Source organism: Alosa alosa, chromosome 5 (assembly GCF_017589495.1).
Source record: "Alosa alosa isolate M-15738 ecotype Scorff River chromosome 5, AALO_Geno_1.1, whole genome shotgun sequence".
NCBI lineage: Eukaryota > Metazoa > Chordata > Actinopteri > Clupeiformes > Clupeidae > Alosa > Alosa alosa.
Window position 1 is genome coordinate 13,761,114 of NC_063193.1, and position 26,170 is coordinate 13,787,283.

The 26,170-nt window shown below is 39.9% G+C and overlaps 1 protein-coding gene across 5 annotated transcripts in view; it reads left to right on the forward strand.

The window, feature by feature from the left end:
- Window positions 1-16,219: 16,219 nt before the first annotated feature.
- Window positions 16,220-26,170, forward strand: part of unc5db (unc-5 netrin receptor Db) — a 106,076-nt gene continuing 96,125 nt past the window's right edge. For all 5 annotated transcript variants that reach the window (XM_048243041.1, XM_048243044.1, XM_048243043.1 and 2 more), the window contains exon 1: window positions 16,220-16,552. In XM_048243041.1, the coding sequence (XP_048098998.1) occupies window positions 16,468-16,552 (85 nt within the window). In that variant the 5' untranslated portion in view covers window positions 16,220-16,467. The remainder of the gene's footprint in view (window positions 16,553-26,170) is intronic.

The window sequence follows — 26,170 nt, forward strand, 5'->3', positions numbered from 1 at the left end:
ATCCTTATATTAAATTTTATATTAATAAATTACCATATTAGCTCAGACATAGATGAATTGGAGGCGCTGACATGAATGATTAAAAGTTATGTGCAATTATGCAGTAGTCCTCTAATTATATTCTCCCTTCAATACACTCTTAATGAAATACTCTATTATACTCATGTTAATGTAAATGCATAGGGGATCAAATGTATTGGCAGGCGTGACAATGCTTCATTAAACCACAAACTAATGTATCAGTGCCACATAGCACTCCACTGAGATTAGCCATTTAGTTATATACAGCATGTCTCTAGTTGAGAGTGATGGACCTCTAAAGTTATGTTACATTAAGCCTGCAGAGTATTTTTCAGAAACATCTCCCAACTCCCAAGAAACCTGATAGCAGCAAGCCGATGTAGACATGAGCTTAAAAATGCTTGTCAAAATGGCTTCTTTGGAATTCTAAGATGAAAAAGTATTATGTTTCTTAGATATTTACAAAATTATACACGATTTACAGCAACTTCATTAATCATGAATTGCACCACATGCCTATAACATATTAACAACACATAGAAGCAGCAGGCGGCTTTTTATCTTTGATCTTCACAGACCTTTTCATTCAAATTCTAACCATGCGCCTCTCATCCACAACCCCGAGAGTTACACGGCGTGACAAAGTTATACTCTATAACTGTCTCGCTGTGCAGATTATGGCAATTATATACCGGTTCATTAACGTCTGGTCTAAACCAGTTGGAGGGTTTCCAAGACATTATGAGAAAGATTATGCGCAGAGTGGTTACACAAGAGAGATTATGCACCATAGTGTTGAACTTATAGCCTGTTGAAACTCAGGGCCACCATTTGAACCGGTGGCCTTATGGAGCCACTCAGTTCTCCCAGCGGTAAATCAGCTATATTGAAATATTAAAAAAAGAGATTCTGTCCATTAAGTGATGAATCACTGATCTGTGATTTGAAGGGGAAAAAACTTTTCAGGACCAAAGCAGTAATTCTTTTGGGACAGATCTGTGATCATCATCATGAAGCCATTATTCAGAGTGATAGCTAGCAAAAAAGAGAAACCTGCTGCCAGTCATCTCCACACATGAGAGAGTTTTGCAAAGTCACAAAGTAGTCTGTGTAACATACAATGAAACTGAAAGGTTATTCATTCATTCATTCATTCATTCATTCATTCAACCTTTATTTATTCTTGGAGGTTCAATGAGGGTATTTTCAGTAAACCCGAGATTACAGTAACTAGATGTACCGCATAGCGGTACAAAATATGACCGCCGCTCAGTCCTGTACATCCGTTCCGCGAAAATAAATCACACTTCAATTTGTCTCCATATTTTACTCCATCCCCCACTCTTGAAACTTTTGTGTATGCTTGTTTGGCATGCCTGAGTGTGTGTGTGCAGCTGCACAGAAAGTACCCTACTGGTGCTGAAAAGGTGAATAGATTGTAGAATAGCCAAAGAAGATGTAGAATTGTTATAAAACCTTTAAAATCTCTAAACAATCACAAGTAGGGCAGTTCATCACAGTTCATCCATTGCAACTGGATTGATGAAAGGTCACTTACACCTGTAGGCTACATTGTATTTGGGAAAAGCAAAAGGTATCAGCATAATGTTATTTTTTTTTTTTTTTTTTTTTAAATGTATTTTTAAACAAAAACATCTCTGTCAGTTCCATGCCGTTTTCAACAGCTATCAAAAACAAAGGTCATTTTGGATGGATGGATTTTTTTGTGAATGTTTCTTCTTCTACACAAGATTTTAGTCATCTTTAGTTCATGTAATACTTTATTGTCAATGCACAAATTAAGTAACAGTAGTCTGAAACGTTATTGTTAATGCACAAATTAAGTAACAGTAGCCTAGTCTGAAACGAAACGCTGTTTTACATCTAACCAGTGGTGCAAATAACTGACATGTCCAAATGGGCCTTGATGAAATGCGTCGCTAGACTGTTCATACACATCTTAACGGGCCAAAGTTGAAGAGCTTTTGTCCGTTATTATTCGTGCAAATATAGGCTGATTCATGTTCCCTTGCATTTTTTTAACTGAGGTCCATGGCTAGTCTGGCTTTCATCAGACCAAACTCAATCTTTTAAGAAATCAAAAAATAAATAGTGGGCAGATCAGGCTGGGTTCACCCAGCCTAGTCCATAGGCACCCGATATTGTTTAATTTTCCGATTGAGATATACACGCTCTGGCTATTCTAAATGCAAAAATGCATCAGGGAGTTATGACAAAACGGTAACTAACAAACTAGATCCTAATAGAAAGCTGTTAGCTTCCCTAAGCTACAGGTAGGATTATAAGGTAGGCCTATTTACAACATAAATTGTCAATAGGCTATGCTGGCGACACAAATAAAATCTCCTTTGGCTTCGCCTTACAGTATCAAAGCGGACTTAAACTGTCATATCGTGGCGAAAAGTTGTAATAACATTCACGCAGCTCCATGAGTCAAGGAAAGCTTGAATGAAGTAGCCACTTCTAAATGGGACCCACTACACAGTAGCTTAAGGTGTTTTGCTAAAGCAGCCATAATGAAATGAAGGTGTCATTGTTTGGATACTTCACACACACGTGCTTTTTTAATTTCACAGACTACAACTACCAAGCTGTAATCAAAGCACATCGATTCCCCTCTCACACCCTGCGCACTTAAAACAAAATAAACTGGCGTCTCAGTCTCGCATGTATAGGCAAAACTGTATCAGACCGGTGTAGTGTAGCGTTGGTAAATCTTCCATTGCACAGAATGATTTTTGTAGCACGTGCAATAAATGACAGTCGAAAGATACAAACAGTGCTGCTATACATTTGCTTGGTATAACCGCATTTATAGTTTTCTACAAATGCAATCAATCAAATGCCTCCATCACTCAACCAAGCTAACGGTAACATTACCTAGGTCCTTATTGATATTACAAGATTAGCATTACCTGCAGTAAAAACCAAGCATGTCCGATAAACATCCTCAGATTTATTTCGGCTTCAAGAAGAAATGGAAATTACACTTCATGTGAACATCGTCCTATCCTTATTAGATGTTAAGCTGCGGTAAATTACAGTCCTTGTAGGAAGCATTTTTCCAACCCACTTTTAACTTCCAACAAAATTACGTCTCACTGCAGCGATCGCCATCTAGTGGACAAACGACTACTTCGCCAATACTGAAAATGCAGCCATGATGATGATGATGAATATTTATTTTGGCTTTCTTTTAATCCTACTGAATTTGTAATTATGTATCGGCCGTTCTAATACCGATAGTATGTGGGTGCCTGTGTGTGTGCATGTGTATATGTGTGCACCGCCATTTACAGGCCAATGAGTGTACAGTCACTAAATGTACACATAACCTAATTTTTTTAGACCCCCATGGATGAAATTCTATGAAACTTGGCATACCCCCAGAGAATGCCAGGTCAATCATACACATAAAATTTGGTGCAGTTCTGAACATCTTAACTGAAGATAGGGGCGATTAAAGCAGAATAATATTGCATTTTCATTTTTTACCGGGGGGTGGGGGTGCAAATCACAAATGAGTGATTATGAGCCAGGTTGATGTGGGCCCTTGAGACCAACATACCATAAAGATTCTTCATCCTCAGTGCCCGCGGTTCAGGTAGTTATTTAGGAAAAACTGTTTTTTTTTTTGCGGTTCAGGGGCCCAGCACGGGGGTGGGGGTGGTGGTGGTCCCGAGGGGACGAAATGAAATTTTTCGTAAAAGTCTAGTGGGGCTACATATCCACCAAATTTCATGTACCCGGTGGTTCGGTGTCCCGGTATCAATGACCAAAAATTCAGGGGAGTAAATGGCGGGGAAAAATTCTTGAATTGTGTGCATGTGTGCGTGTACAAATTTGTGTTTATGTGTGTGGGTGTGTGTGTGTGTATATGCGTGCTTGTGTGTTTGCCAGCGTATGTGTGTTTGTGCATGTGCATGCATGCGTACATATGTCTACTGTGTGAGTATGTGTCATACATTATGATTACTGTAAATGCATGTGTGTGTGTGTGTATCTGTTTATGCACATGTGTGCACATGGAATGGGTTAACATGACCCCTGGAGGCAAACATACGGAAAAAATTGGTCATCCTAGGCCCTACAGTTCTTAAGATATTCACAGAGAACTGTGTCTGCCCCTACCCCTCCTTTCGGGGGTCCAGTCCAGCGGGGGAGGGCTACAGATCAAAGCGAAGAATAGCGGTTCCATGCTATCCATGTGGGGGTACATGCCCACCAAGTTTTGTGTACCCGGTCTTTCAGTGTCGGGAATCCTTGTTGGTGTATGCGTCACTAAATGTACACATAAATTATTTTATTGTAAGGCCCCCCATGAACGAAAGTACACAAAACTGGGCATGCATTCGGAGGGTGTCATAATGATCCTACACTTTTAATTTCGTGCAGTTTTGACCTTGTCAGCCAGAGATATTATGATGAAAACACCTAATTTTTTGCTTTTTAATTTTTAACTAGGTGGCGCTATACATGAAATAAGTGGTAATGGGATGGGTTGACATGCCCCCTAAAGACCAACATACATAAAAAAGGTGGACCTCCTAGGCCCTACGGTCCTCGAGATATTCACAGAAAACTGTCTCCGGCCACCTACAGGCCAGTTGGTTTATAGTAACATAAATTAATTTATTGTGTGGCCCCCCATGAACGGAATTCCACCAAACTTGGCGTGCATACAGAGGGTGTCATAATGATCCTACACTTCCAATTTCGTGCAGTTTTGACTATGTTAGGTCACAGATACCTTCAATTACAACACCTCATTTTAACTTTTTTGTGTTTAACTAGGTGGCGCTATACATGAAATGAGTGGTTATGGAATGGGTTGACATGGCCCCTTGAGATCAACATACAAAAAAAAAATGGTCCTCCTAAACCCTACGGTTTTCGAGATATTCACAGAAAACTGAGTCTGCCCTACCCTCCTTTCGGGGGGTCCAGTCCAGCGGGGGGGCTACAGATCAAAACGAAAAACGATGGTTCCATGCTATCCATGTGGGGTTACATGCCCACCAAGTTTCGTGTACCCCGGTCTTTCAGTGTCCCGGGACTCATTGGCGGAAATTTGGGCATGCGAAAAAAAAAAAAAAAAAAATCTGATTAAACCTATATGACCGCCGCTTCGCTGCGCGGCGGTCATAATAATGAAATAACAAAATAAATAGTATAATAATTGTTGTAAAAAAGCAGATATGGGAACAGTTTCGACAAACAGCTTATTGTGTATCTTTTCTGCAATGCTTCAATGGTCATTTCACTTTGTACCCTTAAAACCACTTCTCAGTCTCCTTTCTCTGCTTTTTGTTTCACGTTGTTCCTCATGCCATCCATGAAATGGTTTCAGCCAATGCAGAAATGGTCGAAAATTTTTGTTTTTGCCCTACATTTACTGCATGTTGCCTGGCAACAGGTAAAGCATAGCAGACCAAAAGGAACTTCTACTTCATTTCTAAGGACTGTCGCACATGCAGTAATAAACATCTAAGGCGATGGGAGCTTTTTTGTTTGCAAAGGCTAATTATTCAGATAAAGTGGACTCATATTCAAGGCTGTCGTATCACAGTTCATAACAGATAGATGTTCAGACTCAATTTATGCAAGGTGGGATGACCATTATTGTATTTGCACAGAAATCTCCAGCAATCTTGTATTACATTTCAGTTTTCAAACATCAGACTAATAAATGAATACTAACCAAAACATCTGAGCTGCCAAGGCTTTGATTTTCTACCTTGTTTGAACTAATGATTAAACACACAGCAAATACAGTCCATTTTCAACATCAAGGAAGCTTGGAAATGATTAAATGTTTGTAATAATCTAAATATAACACTTTCAGATAATTTAAAAGGTGTAATATTCATTTGTTTCATATTTACCAGCTGCTGCTTGTAGGCCTAATAGACTGCAAAGAAAAACCTCAGCATTACAATACAGGATGTGGCAACTCAGAATTAGGTATATTTTTGATTGTACTCTGATAAAACATATTACAGCACAAAACATCAGTACAGCATTTAGCCTTATGCTTCTTCATTGAATGATCTAAATATTGGATGAAGCCAGGTTTATTCAAACAGTCAAAATGTTTGTTTTCTCCCACCACTAGGGTTAATTTGATTTTGACCTGGCAATCTGTGCTCACCATCTTGAGTCGCAAGAGTGCCTCTTTACTGTGCTCGAGCATGTCAACCTCCCTTATGCCAAATCTGTTATGAATGCCACTGTATGTATTTTGAGCGCAGGGATTTGGAGCCCGTCCAACAGAGTAATTCACAGAGGGGATCCAAAGCCCCGCTGTACTGCGGTGACTGCAGGCAGAGACAATCTCTTAGTTTAAATGGAACCTGTCTCGGCTGAGGTAACTGCACCGGCTCACTCCCATCCCAGAACCTCATCGGCAGGGCAAATTCAGCATTTTCTCACGTCGCAAAAGTTAGACGGCACACGGGCAAAAAAACATCAAGTTAGTCGTTTCCACTCAAGAGGGGTCTGTGTGTGCTCAAACACAACACTCATGGAGGGGCCCTTTCCTGATGTTTTTACCTCTTCGATTGTAAATGAGCCCGTAATTGATTTGGAGGAGCTCTTCCTCAGGGCCCATGTATAGAAGCGATAGAATTCTTGTAATCTGTGTCTGGGATCAGAGTGGGTTGAGGTGGCGAGAGAGAAAGAAAATACTCTCTCAAAGTCAGATGATTAAATTGGCTGGGGATGTAGCACTGTCCAGGCAGCCCTAATACTGTTCATCTGACCAATCGGAGTGCTCAAAGCGCGGCATTGTTCTTCACTCTGATTGATTCTTCCTCACAGAATACTCCACAAAGATAGTCCTCCAAAATCCAATCTACTCTAAGTGGGTCGCAAGAGGTAGGCTTTATACTTCTCAGGCTTTTATAATGTGAAAATGTAATGAATAATGTAAGGATCTTTCCTGGTGTACTCTGTACTGTGCATGTTTAATTCAGTAGATGTATATTATTCTATTGTTGGGCACATTTTTTGCCATTTTAAGATATTTTTATCACTAAGAACCTGTTGTCATCTGTTCGGAGGCACGGTAGCTCTTTGTAGCATCTGAAGAGGATCCTAGAAAGGAAGCTGCTAGTCAATCCCCAAAACAGTGAACATATTTTGGTCTTCTTCTGCGATTTCTCTCAAGCCCACAGCCTTGAAGTTATAGTTATTTAGTGTGTTCGTTGGTTTATTGTCCCTCTGAAGAAATTCATTTTCATAGACCTGTACAATAGCCCCATCATCACAGACACAAACGGCTCCCACTGAGTGTGTCCAAATAATGTCTTCAGTAATGTGGTCAGACCTTTTTGTATGGTGGAAGTCAAGTCTATTGAACAGCATTTTAAACTTTTTATCCATACACAACAAAGAAAAAATCCTATCCAACATAAAACACAGAGATTTCCATTAATAAGGCAGCTAAACTTTGACGCTTTGAACAATGTCAAACATCCCTTAGTCATATGGCCTGGATGCTGAAACAATGCTGATTACGTGTCAGAATCTAATAGCCTTGTGGCAAGGTGTTTCCACAACAGTCGCTCCATAAAAAGAGCAAACCCCCGAGAACCCTCTATACTGCTAGTGCGAAGCTACTGTGTCACATTTCATGATTATCATAATGGCTTCACTTGACAGCTGAATGTCATTGTTGAAGGCTTACCAAGAGCAAAATACTAGGGGCGCATTTTTAGACGGCAAAAACAGCCCTGCTAGTTTGCTTCATCACAGTGGCTGCACAAGACATGTGCAACTGTGTGTGTGTGTGTGGGGGGGGGGGGAGCATGGCAACAGCAGTCGATGGAAACTGAAACATCGAAATACCTTTGATTTAATTGCAGCTGCGGTTGGAGGAACTTCACGTTGCAAGTCCAAGGTCAATAGCTTCTGATTACAGACTGAGGGGGGAGTGGGGAGGAGGCAGCAACAAGTAAATCAAATTTGGATATCCTTTGAAATATGAATGACTGGGAGACACGGTGGAAGAGCTTGGGTAAAAATACAAGTTATTTCATGGAAAAATATAGGGAAAGTATGGTTTGATTAGTTAATGTCTACAGTTTTTTGATGGCCTACTTAACCTTGATCTCTCACTGTCTTGGAATAATAATAATAATAATAAAAATCACATGAAGAAGGTTACCAATGCCATGTATGCCACTGTGGAGTGTATGGTGATTTTACAACAAACCTGGCCAGGTGTCAACTGCACGGCTCTGCCAGAAACATCAAACATTTGATATGGCTTTTTAAAATGTTAAACATGCTCCCCCACAATACTGCAGGTGACACTGTGAGCACTCATGACATTTTCCAAGCTTCTGTGCAAGAGTTATCATTTAGAGGATTTCTGTAGAATGTTTAGGCTTGCATATACAGTATGTAATGAGTGTGTGTGTGTGTGTGTGTGTGTGTGTGTGTGTGTGTGTGTGTGTGTGTGTGTGTGTGTGTGTGTGTCTATGTCTAATGATCAGTTCTACTATAGGCAAAAATGAAAGGCAAATGACAAAACCAAACAGCCAGAACAATGACCATGTTTCTGCACTGACCTATGGGGGACCAAAGATGGATGATGAGACCTGGCCATTTTCCGCTGCTCTCTGGAGGGGTACAAAATATATGCGACGTGCACCGAGCTTGGGAAATTTGGCACACGTTCAAACACCATCTGTACGTTCATGCTGTGCCGTTTCCCCCTGTTTCTGCTGACAAGTTCATCTGCAGATGGAGCCTTTATGGCTGCAGTGGTACACTTGATTGCCCCCATAGCTTATGGAATCCCTGCTGAGTCACACACCCCGTTAACCCTTTGTATTTCGGATCACAAATTGGGGGATTTTAATGAATGTACCGATATGGATATAGAGGGCCAGAAAGGTGGGAGAGACATGCCCTATGCGCTCCCTGAAATGACCACATTGCCGGCTAGACAGGGCCCTTTTCACCCGAATCATTAGTGGGGGAATGTGGGGATGTGGTATCGCAGTTCCCTTATACCATTAGAGAACTGTTAAGGTCTCTGCTGCTCTACGTTTTGGGTGACAAAATGTGTGTAGGGTCTTTACTCTTTGCCATTGACTTGTGTTACACTGCTGACATGCCCTATTAGCAGCATGGGCAAAACAGAGGATTAGCTATATTTCCCAGAGATAAATATTATACCATGTTGATATGCCTTTGCATACCATTCAAATAAATGCTTGGTATGGTTAAATTGTTTGTCAGTGTCTACACAAAACACAATCACAGCATAATGCAACATGATCCCCATCTTTCTGATATTCACCCTATTTCCTCAGAAAACACCTACTACTTTTGTTAACATCCAGGGCTCAAATCTGGAAACAACAGCTTTCCATTGTTCCCACACACCTAACTGGAACATACACAAGTATCATCATGTGGGAACTCTCTTGGCTAAATGTTTACAGCACCCTAGCACCTATGACTAACCACCCTAGCACCATTTCTAACTCACAAATATGTTTTCTTAATCTTCCCCTATAATTAGGAAACCATGGAAGCTTGTGTCCATGAGAAAGCTACAAGGATGTCAAAATATAATAAAACACTGCTGATAAGCTATAAGTCACATGGTAAGTCCCTGTACTAATTAAAATTGTAGGCACATAATGGAAATAGTTTTGAAACATTTTTGTGCATTACCATAAGGTATACATATTTCATGGCGAAGGGTATAGTAATATGTTTATAATTAGCACCACATGCCACTGCTTGATTTCTGTTCTGATAACTCATGTTTGCAGTAACAAAATGAATTCAAACTCATGAACAAAATAGTCAAATGTTTGCTATGATTAAGGTTCACATAGCAAAATGTCTCAACAATATGCAACAAAAACCTACTGGGTGAGTTAAACACTGGGGAAATGTTGCAATACCGCTGTCCAAGGTACTGAAAGCATGCATGGCAAATCGCAAAACTTTGCAAAAGCAATGTCTACACACCATGCCCTCCTTTGAAATCCTTGCATGTTGCCATGCTTATCATGCCATGCTTATCACACTGGTTGGGACTGCCTCCACACTAGTTGAGTACATTCGATTTGGCCAGCCTTTGGAGTTTCAGTGGCCCCAGCCTTGCCTCTGCCATACTTGCCAGTCTTGGAAACATAGTGACTGAGCATGATAGTGCAGCTATCAGGCGAATCGCTCAAATTTGCTTCTGGAATGGATGCTGATTAGATATTCATATGTGTGTACATTGTCAGTCTAATGCATTAAGTCACTGCATTTTTCCCAGTGGAGCCACCAAATTATTATTATTGTTGGGCACTAAGCAGAATCCTAAACATATGTTTTAGCAAAAGAGGAATTTATTGCCCTGTCATCAGTTGTGCCTCCAGCCAATCTGCAACTGGGAGAGAAAATGCAGTGTCATTAGAGGAAACATGCAATTACCTAAGCAAATTATTTCCACCTTCTGATGGTGGGTTTATGGTTGTGAAAGAATGATTTTTTTTTATCATTTCAGCGTTTAATGATTACCTCTGGAGGCAGTTATAAGTTGGGTTTGGTGATAGTAGGCTATTTCTCAACAGCAAAAATCTCTGCACCTGCAGGATGTTGTAAACACAATTTAGTCAGGTAAAGATTGTTATTATCACAGATTAAAACTTGCTCTGCTATGTGGACCGATGTCTGGGCAAGTGGTTTGGGAAAGTTAGTGTACTGCAGATACCTTACGCATTCACCCACAAGGGCTGTGACACTGACCATCATGACAATGTTGTCATGAAATGACTGTTTGGGCAGTTGCAATGGCATGGACAAGAGAGGCTGCCCGAGGGCTAGATTTATGAAAGCTAATACAGAACGACTCAGAGAAGAAACTGGATAAACTCTGTCTCTGAACTCCCTGCTGGCACGAAAGCTTTCCAAATGCAAGATTCAACAGTCAGTGATTCAACAGTCATTCAACAGTCAATATTCTCAAGAGCTAAGGGGAAGCCCAATGGCTTCAGGCGGATCCAAGCTATGAGAATCCATGTTGCTCGCTGAAATAATGTCATAAATGCTAATGCCATTAAAATGTGCATGTATGTGACCAACTACTTCTGTTTTGTTATTGGACAGAGTATACTCTCACTGTCTTCTCACCAAAATACAACACACAACAATTTTTGTGAAGGATCCTTACTTACTATCCTTAACTAACATGAACACTTTTCCCTTACCCTAAATATAAGCAGATTTGTTTTGCTGCCTGCCTATTGAGTCAAAGAGAAGACACTTTGGGGCAGATGTATGTATGAAGACAGCGTAAATACCGACTTTTTCTGCTGACAGAAAGCGCACGCTGTGCCTTGCCATATTATGTGGAATTTACTAAGCTCTCACTTCATCAGATAAACAGCACTCATCACCGCCCGTCACCGCCTTCTTATCTGATTTGCTGTACCCACAACTGAACGTTATACATCAATCACAAGAGTATTTAAGTCAACTGATGACAACATTAAAAGGAATCTCAAGTTTAGAAATCATGGAATAATACAATACAGTGTCAACAAACAACGATGATGCAGGGCAGTATTGATGCTTTTAACCACTATTTGGACTACACCTGCTTTTAAAAGGTGAACATTTTATATTATTCAAATGCCAGAATACCTAATCAGTCACTCTTAAAGGGACACCAGGCAAGCCTGATGCTTTTTCTCTACGAAGCTCCCCCTAGCGTCTGTACGTGTCAATACATGTGCGAGCCCTCGCTCGGTCTGAAGCTCTTTTCCTTTTCTTTGCATCTTCCGTCGAGGGTTTTTCGCTGCTTCTTCGCCGGCTCTGCCATTATACACACGTTTGCAACAATCGCTAGCGTTTCGTTAGCCTGTCTCTGTGCTGGGGATGCAGGAGGTAAACTGATCGGCAGGTAGGATACACCGAACTTGCAAGCGGGATATTCTTCCTACAGGCAGTAGGGGCGGGCAAGAGAGTCTTCATTCACCCTGTAATGAGTCATTTAACCATATACCATCTTACAAAGATGATAACACAAAAACGTTGCCTGGTGTTCGTTTTGCTTCTTCCCATGAATGCACATACAGTAAAAAAAGCTTAGCTTGCCTGACAGCTCTCGTTTGCCTGGCAAAATGTTTCAACAATATGCAACAAAAACCTACTGGGTGAGTTAAACACTGGGGAAATGTTGCAATACCGCTGTCCAAGGTACTGCAAGCATGCATGGCAAATTGCAAAACTTTGCAAAAGCAATGTCTACACACCATGCCCTCCTTTGAAATCCTTGCATGTTGCTATGCTTATCATGCCATGCTTATCACACTGGTTGGGACTGCCTCCACACTAGTTGAGTACATTCGATTTGGCCAGCCTTTGGAGTTTCAGTGGCCCCAGCCTTGCCTCTGCCATACTTGCCAGTCTTGGAAACATAGTGACTGAGCATGATAGTGCAGCTATCAGGCGAATCGCTCAAATTTGCAAAATGTTTTGAGTTGACATGTGGTGAGTTGAGTTGACATGTGGTGAGTTGAGTTGACATGTGGTGAGTTGAGTTGACGTGTGGTGAGTTTATACATAAGAAGACGGAAACAAAGCATGAATCAGACACTATTCTCTCAGTACATCAGCTACCCTTTATGATATAACTGGTTCAGTAAAAGAAAAACAGAGCTTAACAAAAGCTTCATATTTCCTTAACATTCAGTGAAATGAACTAAAGTAGGGATACAGTTTTAAAACAATTGTTCCAATTTCAAGAGATCTATTATCTAGCTATCAAACAGCTCTTCTATCTAGCCTATTTGATGTATAAACTTTACTGGCTTGCAGTTAAATTCCATTGGATAACAATACTTTTTCCCTTTGAACAACAGCTATTTTAGGGTACTTCAAAGCCTAAAGAATTTTACTTGTCAGCAAGTGTTTCTCCAAGTAAGTTCTTGACAGTGGCCTTGATCATTGTGGTACAGCTAAATAAGTTGGTGACAAACCAGCTCCCAGAAGAACACCAAACAAATCTGAAAAGTATTAAATATCAAACCATATGGTACACATTACCTATTACACATTTGTTATTTCAATTGTGCATTTTCTCAGTGCCTCATAGAACATTTGTTGCTCATGCTGCAGAGAGTATTACAAAGTGAAATCCCTTTGGGTAACTAGCTAGAACAGTGTCATCCCTGAGGCATCACAGTGACATTGATGATGTTGTTCTGTGGCCAAAGACTTAGGGTTTTTATGGAAGCCTGGTCAGGATGTGTGCAGAGTAAACACTACTGCAGTGTTCAATCCTCATCTCTCTATTAATTGTGCAAGTCTTGCTCCTGAAGCTCCGATTTTATTACTTCTTAAAACCACATCAGTTTTTTGCATGAGGCACCCATACATTTACTATTTTTTTTTGTGATGGAGTCAAAGATAAAGTGACACATATTTTTTCTTTGTTGACAATGCAGGTATCAACAGCATCCCGTGTGGCAAAATATGTTAATTTTGCTCACTGCATATCATTAACGTCCATGGTAATTGTTTGTTTATTTTCCTTTCATTGCTAATGAGGGTAACAGAACTAGGACTCAATGAGACTCATAACAGTTCAGCAGTGATTGTGAACAACAAATCCTTGTCAGTGCTTTTGGGGATTTTGAGCATTTACATAAAAAAGCTTTGCAAATTGCATCCAGAATTCCAACTAAGTAGCACTTGAACAACTTCATCAGAGCACTTTTTATTAGCCTCAACCAAAACAAACACTTGCTTTTTTGTATTGATTTCAGTTTCACTTGTAAGCTTTCTGCTTTCAAAAGTACATCTTGAAAACCAAGGCCTCGGGCCACCCAGGGGACTGACGCATAACACTGAAACACAAAATAGTTTATTTTTATTTCAATTTTATTTTATTTCAATTTTATATTTTAAACTTTTTTTGTGAGAGAATGAAAGCATCTGAGATCCCAGAGAGTTCCATATGTGTGTGTTTTCTTTACACATACTATTACAACTAATATTTTCCCAAATGTTACCACATGTGGTGGTTATGATCTGAATCTAAAGCACAAACAAAAAGGGAGAAGAGACAAGATGGAAAGCACCCTAATCCAACTGATGTGCATTACACTAGTCATGATTATGTGGGTATCATGTCTGCTAGGCTTATCAGCTAAATTTGAGAGTAGAATTTGGCGGGGTTACACAACATTGCTGCTCAAGCCATTTTCTTTTTCACCGATCCTCAAACATTGCTGTTTGTGCTGGGTCCTTAGCATGGTCCTTAAAAAGACAAATCAGACGAATTATCGAACAGCAAACAACATTCTGACCAATTAAATTTGTGGAGTGTAATGGGTGATAGACCAATCAGAATGTGTTTTATGACTTACCTAGCAGGGATGAGAACCATAACAGATATGATACCCACACTTACAAACCCATCAGTCTGACATCAAGGACAGTGTTATTCCACAACAAGAGTCATTCCAACATTATTCCCAGAGTAATTCAGCATGTATAGATTTATTTCGATTAGCATAATTAGAGTTTCTGCTGTAATTACATTATCACATGCAATGTGTGTTGAAACTTGAATAAACCACTGAAAAGCATGTTCTAATGTAAAATATGGTGTTACACTTTTCCCACCAAACAATACATTGTGTTTTAGTTGGCAGAGCAATTTAAATGCTGTATCTTCTCGAGCTACACAATAACAAATTACGCTAAAATATTAAATAGAAAAACATGAGTTCTCTCTTGGGACTTACCATTCTTACAGTGGTTTGCATACCTTGTGTTGCAATTTTTTTAGTTCTCATGTAATAAAAATAAAACAGTCCCTGATGTACCTTTTTTACATAATTGGGTTTATGGCACAATAAATGCTCAGTGTGCCTCTAAACAAGCCTTTAAAAAAAAAAAAAAAAAAAAAAAAGATCTTACTCCAATGAACTGCACCATTTGAATTGCTTTTCACAAAACAGGATATTAACCTCAACAAGAGGTAATATTTTCTCAGCTGAATTCAATTGTGGCTTATGAGACTAGCACACATCCCACATATTCGATGGCGGGCAGGCGGTGAGGAGGAGACAGAACCACCTGATGGTCAGCGTAATCCAGTGAGGAATCGCATTACAGGCATTTGCATGATTCCCAGTGAATTACCGCCTAACGAGTAATGCCACATCTGTATGCGAGTCATCACCACCTCATCTGTTTCACCTGGCCTCATGGGGACTACAGTAATCTGCAGCTAGCCCAGGCCTGCAGTCAGCAGTGGCCACGGCCTGCTCTAGCTGTCCGTCACTTGTCCTCTTTGAGTCTTTCTCTCTCTCTCTTTTCTGTAAGCTCCCCAGAGAAAACAATTTTACTTGAAAAAGCTCATAGGTAGCTGGTGTGAAACTATTTTCAGACATAAGAGTCTGAAAATGATAGATGATGGCAAGGGATGAGGTGTGCAGGTAAGGGGCCATGCTTGTACTGCGTGTTACGCATTAATCACAGTTATGGTCAAACATACAGTATTGCAGCTCACAATCATCACAATTTTTTTTTTTAAATCTAATAACATAATGAATGAAACAATGACCTACTCCAATGCATACAGCCAACAGCAGAACAAGGATAGTGTTAAAGTCAGATTCCAGTTATTAATCATAATGTCAGCCAATATGAAATGAATTTGGAGTATCGACGGAATGAAACAAGCCCTTGTTAGATCACACTTTTTCATTAGTGCTTTTGTCTGTAACAAATGTCATTAATATATATTCTGAACTACAGCACACAGACTGACTGAATATTTATTAATGATAGCTTCACAGATGAGTCAGGTCTTGTATAAGCAAAGTACAAGTTAACAATAAAACACAAATCATAAAAAACATAAACATGATGAATTTACCCTTGATGAGCATATAGGCCTTACACATTAATTAGTCAGTCAACGTGTAGCTATGTCTGAAAATCTTGTCTTTGGAAATACTGGCCAATTAGTCAAGAGGAAAGGAGTTTGATGGACACCTAACACCCTACCTTCAGCCTGCTGTTCTGATGAGTGAGAGTGATGCTGTAAAATGAGTCTCTTCTCTCCGCCCACTGCTCCGGTTCCTTGTTCCCATTGGCTCCATGTGCTTGTAAATGTATGACATTGCAAAGTGTTCAGGCACTGGAGAAAGACGTTCGACTTGGGATGCGATACTAACCCGTAGTTATGGTGACTCAACTTAGGAGAAACGGGATGCTGCCTGTCTTTGATTCAGCATTAGCTTTTGCCAAGAAAGTCAAAGTCCTTTGTCGTGTTCCTTTGCCGTATGCACTAAGCGCACAGGAACTTGCTGTAAAGGCGCTGAAAATGTCCTACGACTGAAATGCGAGGATTTTGCCTCGTTTAATGCGCAAGAAGAGACGAGAGAAACAGTCATGGGAATGCTTGAAAGAAGACTGCTCGTCGCTTTGGGCATTCTTATGCTCCCCGTGTTCTGCTTTACGCGTACATCAAGTAAAGGTAAGCAATGTGGGGAAAAAGGACACTTTTTTTCGTATGTATCATCTGAGATATGCAAGAGCTGTGTACTTTGTGAAAAGACTACACGTTGAACACAGGTCACTGCTCACAGCGGTATAGTCGACTGTCACTGGGAAGTTGATGTTGCGCCTTTTTTTACAGTCATCGGCGTGTGTGTGCTGCCGTAAGCTTGCTTGCCATAACCTATGTGTTATTGTTCAAGAGACTACCGTGTAAACTCACAACATTCGCGTGAGTTGATGAAGCGGTATATTGGCACATTGCCTTTTGTGTTGTGCGCTGGTGCCTGATAAAACACAGGTGGATTCGGCCACAGTTTTCATACAATTGAGATCAAGACATTTCCGCCCCTTTGCTTTTCTCCATGTTGCGAACACCAAAAGTAACCCCAACACCTATAACATTGCTAAGGCAAGATTGCATCCGTGCAACAGGCGCAAAGAAAGACTGCAGATTAGTCAGATTCTCGGTTGCGTATAGCCAGTTTTCTTTTCTTATTTCTGGTTCAAGTGTTGTTTTTCCCACCACTCGCGCACTGACAACTCGTTCCCCGTTATTTGGAGGCCCGGGTGCTGCAACAGCATTTCACACGGATTGAGTAACCAATAAGCAGGTCCTCGGAGCAAACGAGCCCTTTATTTCCCTACTATAAAAACGAAACTAAAAAGCTTGATTCGGCTGCTACAGAAGCGAGATGCGAAAACACTGTGGTACAACCATTTTACTTTCGTGACGAATAGAATCCCTTCAGTTAATCCATTCTGCTCCATTTCAGTTAATTTATGAGTGTAAGCATAACGAAAGAAACTGGTATTATCAATGACTAGCCATTAATGAAGCCCGACTTATTGAAAGCAGTGATTAATGAACAAGCCATAACTTACAGATTCTGAAATAGGAATATTAGCCTATTGCTTTCAGCTTGTGCCGGATGAAGTGAGACAAATGTTCATTCATTGTGTGTTTTTGAATGATCATGGCATTGTATCCCTCTGGGATTGTAGAACTATACAAGACTGATATCGCATTATCATCATACTATTGTTGGTCTGCAGTTTTTATTGTTGCTAATTGTTTGGAAGAAAATCAATAATAATTTCCTCATGACACTGCATTTACCTACAATTTGAGAAATTGAACAGCATGAGTGCTGTTGGGGGCTGGGGTTTCTGTTCTCTGTGCAGTTGTAATCACCAATAGGTTGACACATCTCACAGATTCAAACACATTATAGGTTACACTTTCACAAACGCGTCTATTTGTTCACAACAATATACTCTAATTACTAATATTTGTATTTGGTCTAAGAGAGCTACACCATGGGGCATTTCTAAACCCTAACCATTTTTTCTATCGCTGTAAGGTAAGATATTCAGAACAGCAACTCAAATCACTCTCTGATTGCATAGGGCTTTACTCTGGATCAACACACTGCTCTAAGATCACTGAGTGTATAACATGGCTTGTGTAGCCTATATGGAGAGAGAGAGAGAGAGAGAGAGAGAGAGAGAAAGAGAGAGAGAGAGATGGCTTGTGTATATGGAGAGAGAGAGAGGGAGAGAGAGAGAGAAAGAAAGAGAGAGAGAGAAAAAAATCACATACAACGTAAGGAAGTGAGGTACGGTTCTGCTCTTAGCAAGCCCATTGGGGCCTCTGTGAAACTTTAAAAGGCTTTTCAGTGTGTTCACTGTGGTGGGTGTTTTTGCAGCGTCAATCTAGCCTTTCTGCAGCACGCAATGGCTGGTGTTCTCTCTTTCTCACTTGAGGGCTCAAAGAGAAATATATGCCATCTTTTATGCATTATGCTTTCCTCCAGAGAAGAACATTGTTATTTAAGCATATCAACTGATAAATGGGGTATTATTAATTCTCAAAGGCGATTTTCTATATTGTAACACAAAATGAGTGTGATTACCATAGAAATTATGGAATTACGAACAGGTTTATCATATCCTTCATTTAGGATTTTAATTTTACTCAAGCTCTTTTAAAACATTGTTGTCATCTGATTCTAATATATACCCAAAAGCAGAAATCAGCATCCACGTCCAACCTTGTCATTTGAATATTTATTTTTATGTACAGTAAGTATGTGGTTGAGTAAGAACATACATTTGTTGGAATCATGAGTGCAACTGTCCAAAATGATTTTTTACTAATACTGTAGTTATGGATGCTTGTAAGCAGTTTCTATTGGATAGATGATCATTGCTGTTAACTGAATAATCAATAGCTGTCAAGGTTAATGCCTTTAACCTCACAGGTCTTGACTTGAATGGGAAATGATAGGCAAACAAACAGATGAGATGTGTGAAGAGTTTTGCTCCTATCTCAGCCACAGATTTGTATACTGTAGGTGACTGTTCAATTTATAGGAGCATGCAGCAGTTAGGACCGGGTGGGGATTGGTCTGTTAGCTGGAGAATTAGCAACCTACTACCACAGCCCATATGAAGTTTTGTTGAGGGGAGAAGTTGAAAATGGTTGATTCCAAAGAGGATATTAAACTCTATAGTCCCTAGGGTGCCGTGCTGAAAGTTACATAAACACTAGTCACATGACATCAGAGCTTGAGCGGGGACATATTGCTGAAGCTAATTGTTGTTTAATGTCTATATAATTACACTCTGCACCACTGCACAGACAGGTATGAGCTACTAGTTCAGTCAAATGACGGCATCCCATGCATGGAAAATAGATGGACATTTTAAATCCTTCCATTTCATGTTCTTATTAATAAAACAGGTCACGTTTAACCAAAAATAAAAGACATAATTGCAATCTTGAAGCTTGACTGACATGACTGTGTCATGAATTACTGATCATCAATTAACAATCCCAACCTTGAGGTTAAGCCACTGGAAAGTATTATAAGCCAACTAAAGCTTTAGGAATAATATGAAAGTCTTTGCAAAAGATTAGTCTTTCATGAGCTCGTCTTATTTGCTATCTTTCACAGAGGTTCTACTATAATTTATGCATCCCTTGAATTTATTTGTGTCACGTAATCTTGTCATGTACAAGAAACATTCACTGACAAGTGTCTTAATTAGGATAGTGACTTTTCTTCTCAAGTGGGGGGAGCCACTTTGGAGCTGTCCATAAATTAGCTGTAATATGCTATGAATGTGTATAGGTCTAAGGGAGGTAAGTGGATGTTCTTGCCACCATTTTTTGGTAGCACTCTCTGGGGTCTGAAGTAGTAAGGTAACATGGCTAATCTTATCTCATGCATGCAAAAAGTTTAAGTTGTATATCATTCTACATGAACACCAATAACCTCTCTATGAACAAATACACAGTTATAGAATGGTATAGCATGGTACTGTATGGCGAGCTGGAGGAAGAACTATCAATTACCTTACTAATTTTAGTCTGTGGAAATTGGAAGTTTGGAAATTACAGAGTAAGTGCATTCCTGGCAATATCCTTCATTCTTTTTTTAAAAAGCAGAAATCCATTAGAAATTAGTCATCAATAAATAAATCAAACTGGCCATGAATGCTTGCTAATTATACATAGGGGGAGAAGGTGATAAGCATAGGGGGATAAGGGGAAAGCATTTAAAATTGGACAAACTACCAAACATAAGGAAAAAAACAACATTATGGAATGCTTACCTACAGATCTACAGTATGCAGTAATGTAGACTAATCTTTCAAAGCAAAATGCCCAACCATCTATCAATTCCCATTTTATCCATACTAAAGTTGACTCCAAAACTTCAGCAGATCAGCAAAGGCTGGTTTAAAACAGGGTATTCAGGATGCAATTAAAATATTAGCATAGATCAGAGCATTCAATGCACTTCTCCGTGGGTTTCAAGACTTCTAAGATCACGGTCATTTTAGCCATGTCAGTCAACATTAGATACTGTCTTGAAGCCAAGCTTTACAAACTTTAAGATTTAGGCCAACTAAATAGCTTTTGTTACCATTCAGGTGTCCATTGTTAATTAGTTTGTTAGTTCATTAATTAAGATGATTATTAAATTGAATATGCTGGCATCGTAAAAAACTAAATATTTCAAAAATGTGAAAGGCATTGCATTTATTTATTTACATATTAGCAAGAAAAACAACTTCAATCAAGGTCATTATACTGTACATAGCCACCAGTTTAAGAGCTGTGAAAAGTGGTATTTTCTTTCACTGGCAACTTTACAATGTGCAAACACAAAAACAATCCACCAAGACCAGCTAGCAACTAATTTAAGGATCAATTTGAGTAAAGTGTTTTACTTAATATAAAGTTAATCAACTTTACAGTCCGAATACAGAAGCTTGAGTAATTGTGCCCCTTTTGGATATCTGAACTGAGTATCCACAGCTATGGTGGCTGACTTGCAGAAACTTGCAGTAGACAAGAGAAGATAGTGAAGTGAAGCGTGGCCAGCAATTTTCCTCCAAAGCTGTTGATAAAGGATGTGGTTGAGGAAGCCGCCTCCCAGATGCTATTCGCTCACAGCACTGGGTTGTTGCATTTCCATTTATATGAGAAACCATGTAAATGCACTACATATAAATGTTCCAGGAGCTGATTTTGCTCTTTAAAAGATTTTAGAAGTATGAGGGTGTACAGTATACTGCAAATTGAATCCTAATAAGGTTTGTCACAGGACATTGTATGTATGGTAGCCACTATTATTACTTTACCATTCTGGAAAAAAGAAGTAGATGTCATTTTTTTTCTCTACAGAGAGAAAAACAACTTGCCGATCCAAGCCAAGTCCATGGGCTCAGGACCAAAATCCCACCACCGCACAGAGTTGCTCCCTCAGCAATGTTTAGATTTGAGGCAGAAAATAGAACAGACTGTAGGGCAAGAGTATCCCTTCGCCCGTCTCACTAGATGAGACGCGCTGTAGCTTGGTAATACAAACTATGCTTTGATAAATATCTCTCACTAATGTATAATGAAGGTCATCATCATACAATGGAATTAATCAGATCACTTTCAGGAAAGAGGTGTGCAGCTATTCCTGTCCATTACCTTACTTTACCTTGAACATATCTAATAGACTCCCTCTCAACAGACTCTCAGTCTATCTCACATGTACCATTGAAAGTAGTGGGCTTTGGAGCGGTAGGCTTTTATCATAGGTAATTTCTTCTGGAAAGTTCTCTGGTGCCTCATAGCTTCATATTGCCTCATGGCTCTTTTGATAGCGTTATATTCACTCATCACTGATAAGCTAAGACTTGGATCCACTGTGTAAAGCCAAGCATTACGCAAACAGAGGAGAATAGCAATGGCTGTGGATCTCTCCCAACTGATGCATGATCTGACATGTGGTATGAACAAGATTGTGTCTCAAAGTGTTCCTTGTGCTATACTCAAGCGTCTGTCATGCTAACGTGTAAAGCTTCCTGGGCACAATCGCCATTGTTACACCGGAAGGTCACTCTGGTTATTTTCCGTCTTGGAGGAGAGATTGGGGCTCTATGATTTTCTCCATCATTACCGAATGAATCATCAGATTTAGTCTGCCGGGGGTGTCAATGTACTGCAGTTCAGTGGCCAGATTTACATTTAAATGAAATCAAATGACTGAACATTCAGGAATGAAATATAGTAATGATAGTGGCAATAAAGCCGCAGCCCCCTTGTTCTGAGGAAAGACATTCCACCTGGAATTGCTGTCATCTACTCTGCTATGGGGCCATTTTGCAGGTAATTTATGAATTATGTGTTCCACCACATTATGAAAGACCTCCATACCGGATAGGCAATGCACACATTTCACATTCATGGAATGATTTTTGACATGCACAAAATTTTTTGACCCGTGCAAGTGTGCAGACGAGTACCTTGCTTGTAAATGTAATGAAGGCAATGAATAAGCGCCAGTGTTGGTCTTTCCTTGTTGTGTCCTGAGGAAAAATAGCAATAAAAGCTTCTTGTGCCCGAGATTTCTCTCTGATGGCAAGTGGTTGAAGACTGAAGAGGCTGCAGAGTTGTCCTCTAGTGTGCAAGGGGATGCATTAAGGACAAACAAGCCGGCGAGCGACAGTGATTTCTAAGACATTGGTTTTCTTTGTTTGTATTCTTCCCATCAGTATCGGCATTGCCTCAAGGAAGACAAAACATTATTTTGAATTTCATTACACAAGGCCAAAGACAAGATAGGCTAATCCATCTACGGCAGACAACTGTGGGTTTCATTAACTTTTTTCCCCCACCTAAGAACGGAACAATCAGGGCATGGTGAAGTGGCCCTTTCCAGTCCCCATGCTAAATCATGTACAGTACAGTGTATTGAATGCAAGTTCATCCATCTCCCAGTGCAGTCTCAATCAGAAGTGTTCACATACAAGCATGGCTTAATTTCCAGAGCTCTATTTATGAGAAGAAAATAAACACACACACACACACTCTCTCTCTCTCTTAAAACGAATGTGTTGTCCCTATCTGGACACCGACATAGAAAACAACGCGTGTTGTTTTCAATGCATTAATTTTAAGAGTGCAGAAGTGTTTCATGAAACACAGAAGAAAAGCTCATATATTGCTGCTGGCCCAGGTGAAAATCATTGATCAATGCACCAGAATGCACATTTGTTAGGTTTATTAAGTTGAACACTTCACCATATTTTGCTATTCAGAATTTTTTTTTGTCATCGTTTGATGTCTTGTGTTGCAGATCATTTCAGCTCAAACTTGTATACTTGCACTTTTATGAGACTGAGGAGCCCCCCAAAAGTAAACCAGTTATTCTATATGAGAAAATAAAATGCTCTTTGCTGCTTTGCTGAAATCACATTTGGTGGTGGAGCTTGAATATATAAAAAATGCCATTTTTCATTGCATTTCATTTTCATTTTATAGTAAGATAAACATAGCTGAATCTCTTGAATCTCTAACATTCTGAGAAATGCGTACCCAAGGAGTACTTCAACTTAGCTGTAATTGTTAAGGTTAATTTATGTGCCTATTAACTGTAATTAGTGCCTCTTAGCAACAGCCAACCAGGGTTCCTGCTAAAGATAAGTTCAAATGGTTGTACCATGCGAACAGGGCATTCAAGCCGCTTAAACATGCTACGCTACAATTGACTAATTTCAAGGTTTAAGTAAGAACACCTTCAAAACACAGATTTGTCAGGAATGCAGCTGACACCCACCTACGTAGGAATAAGCAAACAGTGATATTCCCATCATGTGTAATTTCACTCTCCCACTATGAAAGCATTCATAGGAAATTATGCAGCTTAACGGTAAGCAACAGATAGCACTTACACCTTTTTACATGAAAGTAGTAGCTCTGCCCATTGTGTGCCACGCTCATCTTGGGAATTTTTATTCAACCTCTTCTTTACAAAGGCGTGACTGGAATAGAATGTATGGGTATATACAGTATAGTGTGTGTATGAGTGAGGGTGAGGTGTGTGTGTGTGTGTGTGTGTGTTGTGTTTGTGTGTGTGTGTGTGTGTGTGTGTGTGTGTGTGTGTGCGGTGAGTGTGTGTGTGTGTGTGTGTGTGTGTGTGTGTGTGTGTGTGTGTGTGTGATAGATAGATAGATAGATAGATAGATAGATAAATAGATACTTTATTGATCCCCAGGGGAAATTCAAGTGTGTGTGTATGAGTAAGGGGTGAGTGTGTGTGTGTGTGTGTGTGTGTGTTTAACAGCTTTAGAGTTGAGCCATGGCTGAGGTGAAAAGGTCACTCACACGGTTTGCTCAGTCCAGGCTAAGGGAGCGAGATAATGAAATGTGCGAAGTACACACTCACAGCCAGAAAGTCATTGCAGCCGTCACCTGGGTAACCAAAAAGAAAATGGCGGTGACCTTCACTTGTCAAACAGCAGTTTGGGGAATTATCTTCATTCATGTATTGGTCCTAGTGTGTATGTGGAAAAGGTTAGCATGGAACCAAATGGAACCCCCCTCCAAACACTAAAATACTAAAAAAAACATGTGCTTGCTTTTATGACGATGTTGCCTGTGTTAATATAAATCAAACCTTTCAAAGGTTTGGCTTAATGTCCCATTATTTGTTTACAGATGGCTGAGACCAGATGAGCTTTTTATAGAGCGGCTTTATTGCAGCCCCCTCAAATACTCCAAGAGTATTTACATGACTATCAACCTCATGTCGATTTACATCACCAACCTCACTACAAGCAAGCTCTTTTGTTTACACGTTAACAGTTTTATTACTTATAAACATTGTATAAGTGTAGGTTTACTAATGTATTAACAAGTTCTACCCAGTCTAATCTTCAACTTAGGGTTAATATGTTGGAAATTGGAAGCTGAAAGACATTTGAGTGTGTTAAAAGTTTCAAATTCTGTCTCCATCTCAGACTTAAGCTTGCCTTGACAGTGCATTCATCCTAATCGTTCAAATTCGCTGGTATTATTACTGAAAATCCTTTGTGTCATGTTGATTTATGGTACAAGTCTAAAATCTATAGAAAATCTCAAACAAATGGGCTTTTGATTGAGTGTTTCTACATACTAAATCACAGTGGAAAATCAGTATTATGAACTCACATACTACCACACTCATTTTCCGTATTTATAGAATTACATTAAAATAATCCTCTAATGATTTTTTTTGTAGACATTTGCAAAAATGTGGCAAACATGGACAGGCTGAACAGCTCATAATATTTCATAGTGAATGAAGTTCGGTTAGTTTTCCAATAGAACGCATTTATTATATAACAACAGAGCCATAGAAAGGCCCATGCATAACAATAATCCCAAGCGAACTTTAGCAAAATGTCTGGAATGCGATTCAGATTCTGTTCACGTTATCGTGTAGAAAACATGTCCTTATGGAACAAACAAATAATGTTTTCAGTAGATGTCCACAACCAATGTGTCCAATGCAGTATTCCTGAGCAGCACCCCTCGCAATACCCCTCACAGTTACAATGTGCAATGATTACAGGGCACAAATAAGGTGAACTCCCTCCTCTTACCTCTTGCAGACATAAATTCTCTGTGAGACCTATTAACCAGTGTCTCCAACTCACCAGCTTTTAAACCAAGACTAAAGCATCTAATGCATTACGTCCTCTCTGGTCCTTGTCACGGTGTGCGGATCCAATAGTCAATTGTGACTTTTAGTCTTACCCCTCCATTCTGTGGCCCGGGGGTCGTAAGCCGAACACACAGGTCTCTCTATAGGACCACATCACAACTCCGTTGGGACAGAGCGGCGCTGAAGGACACGGCGTGATGAATGGGCCGGCAGAGTCGCACTCTGGCCAGAGCGGCTTTCCCTGGACCAAGTTTTACTCGTGTTAGAATAATGAAAGCAAACAGGCTATACTGCCTCAATTTGTGGCGTCACGTAACTCTCACTGAGAAGGCGGGGTGGGGGGGCTTGAAGAATAAGAAAAAGAAAGTGTGTGTGTGTGTGTGTGTGTGTGTGTGTGTGTGTGTGTGTGTGTGTGTGTGTGTGTGTGTGTGTGTGTGTGTGTGTGTGTGTGTGTGTGTGTGTGTGAAAGGGCTGCATGTGTTATGTGGATCAGCTCCAGTTCCCACTTAAAATGGAAACTACTGTTTTGAAATGCTTAGATATTGAGCACATGTGAGCACTTAACTAGAAAGAGTAATGAATAATTTCACTCAATTTCATGCATA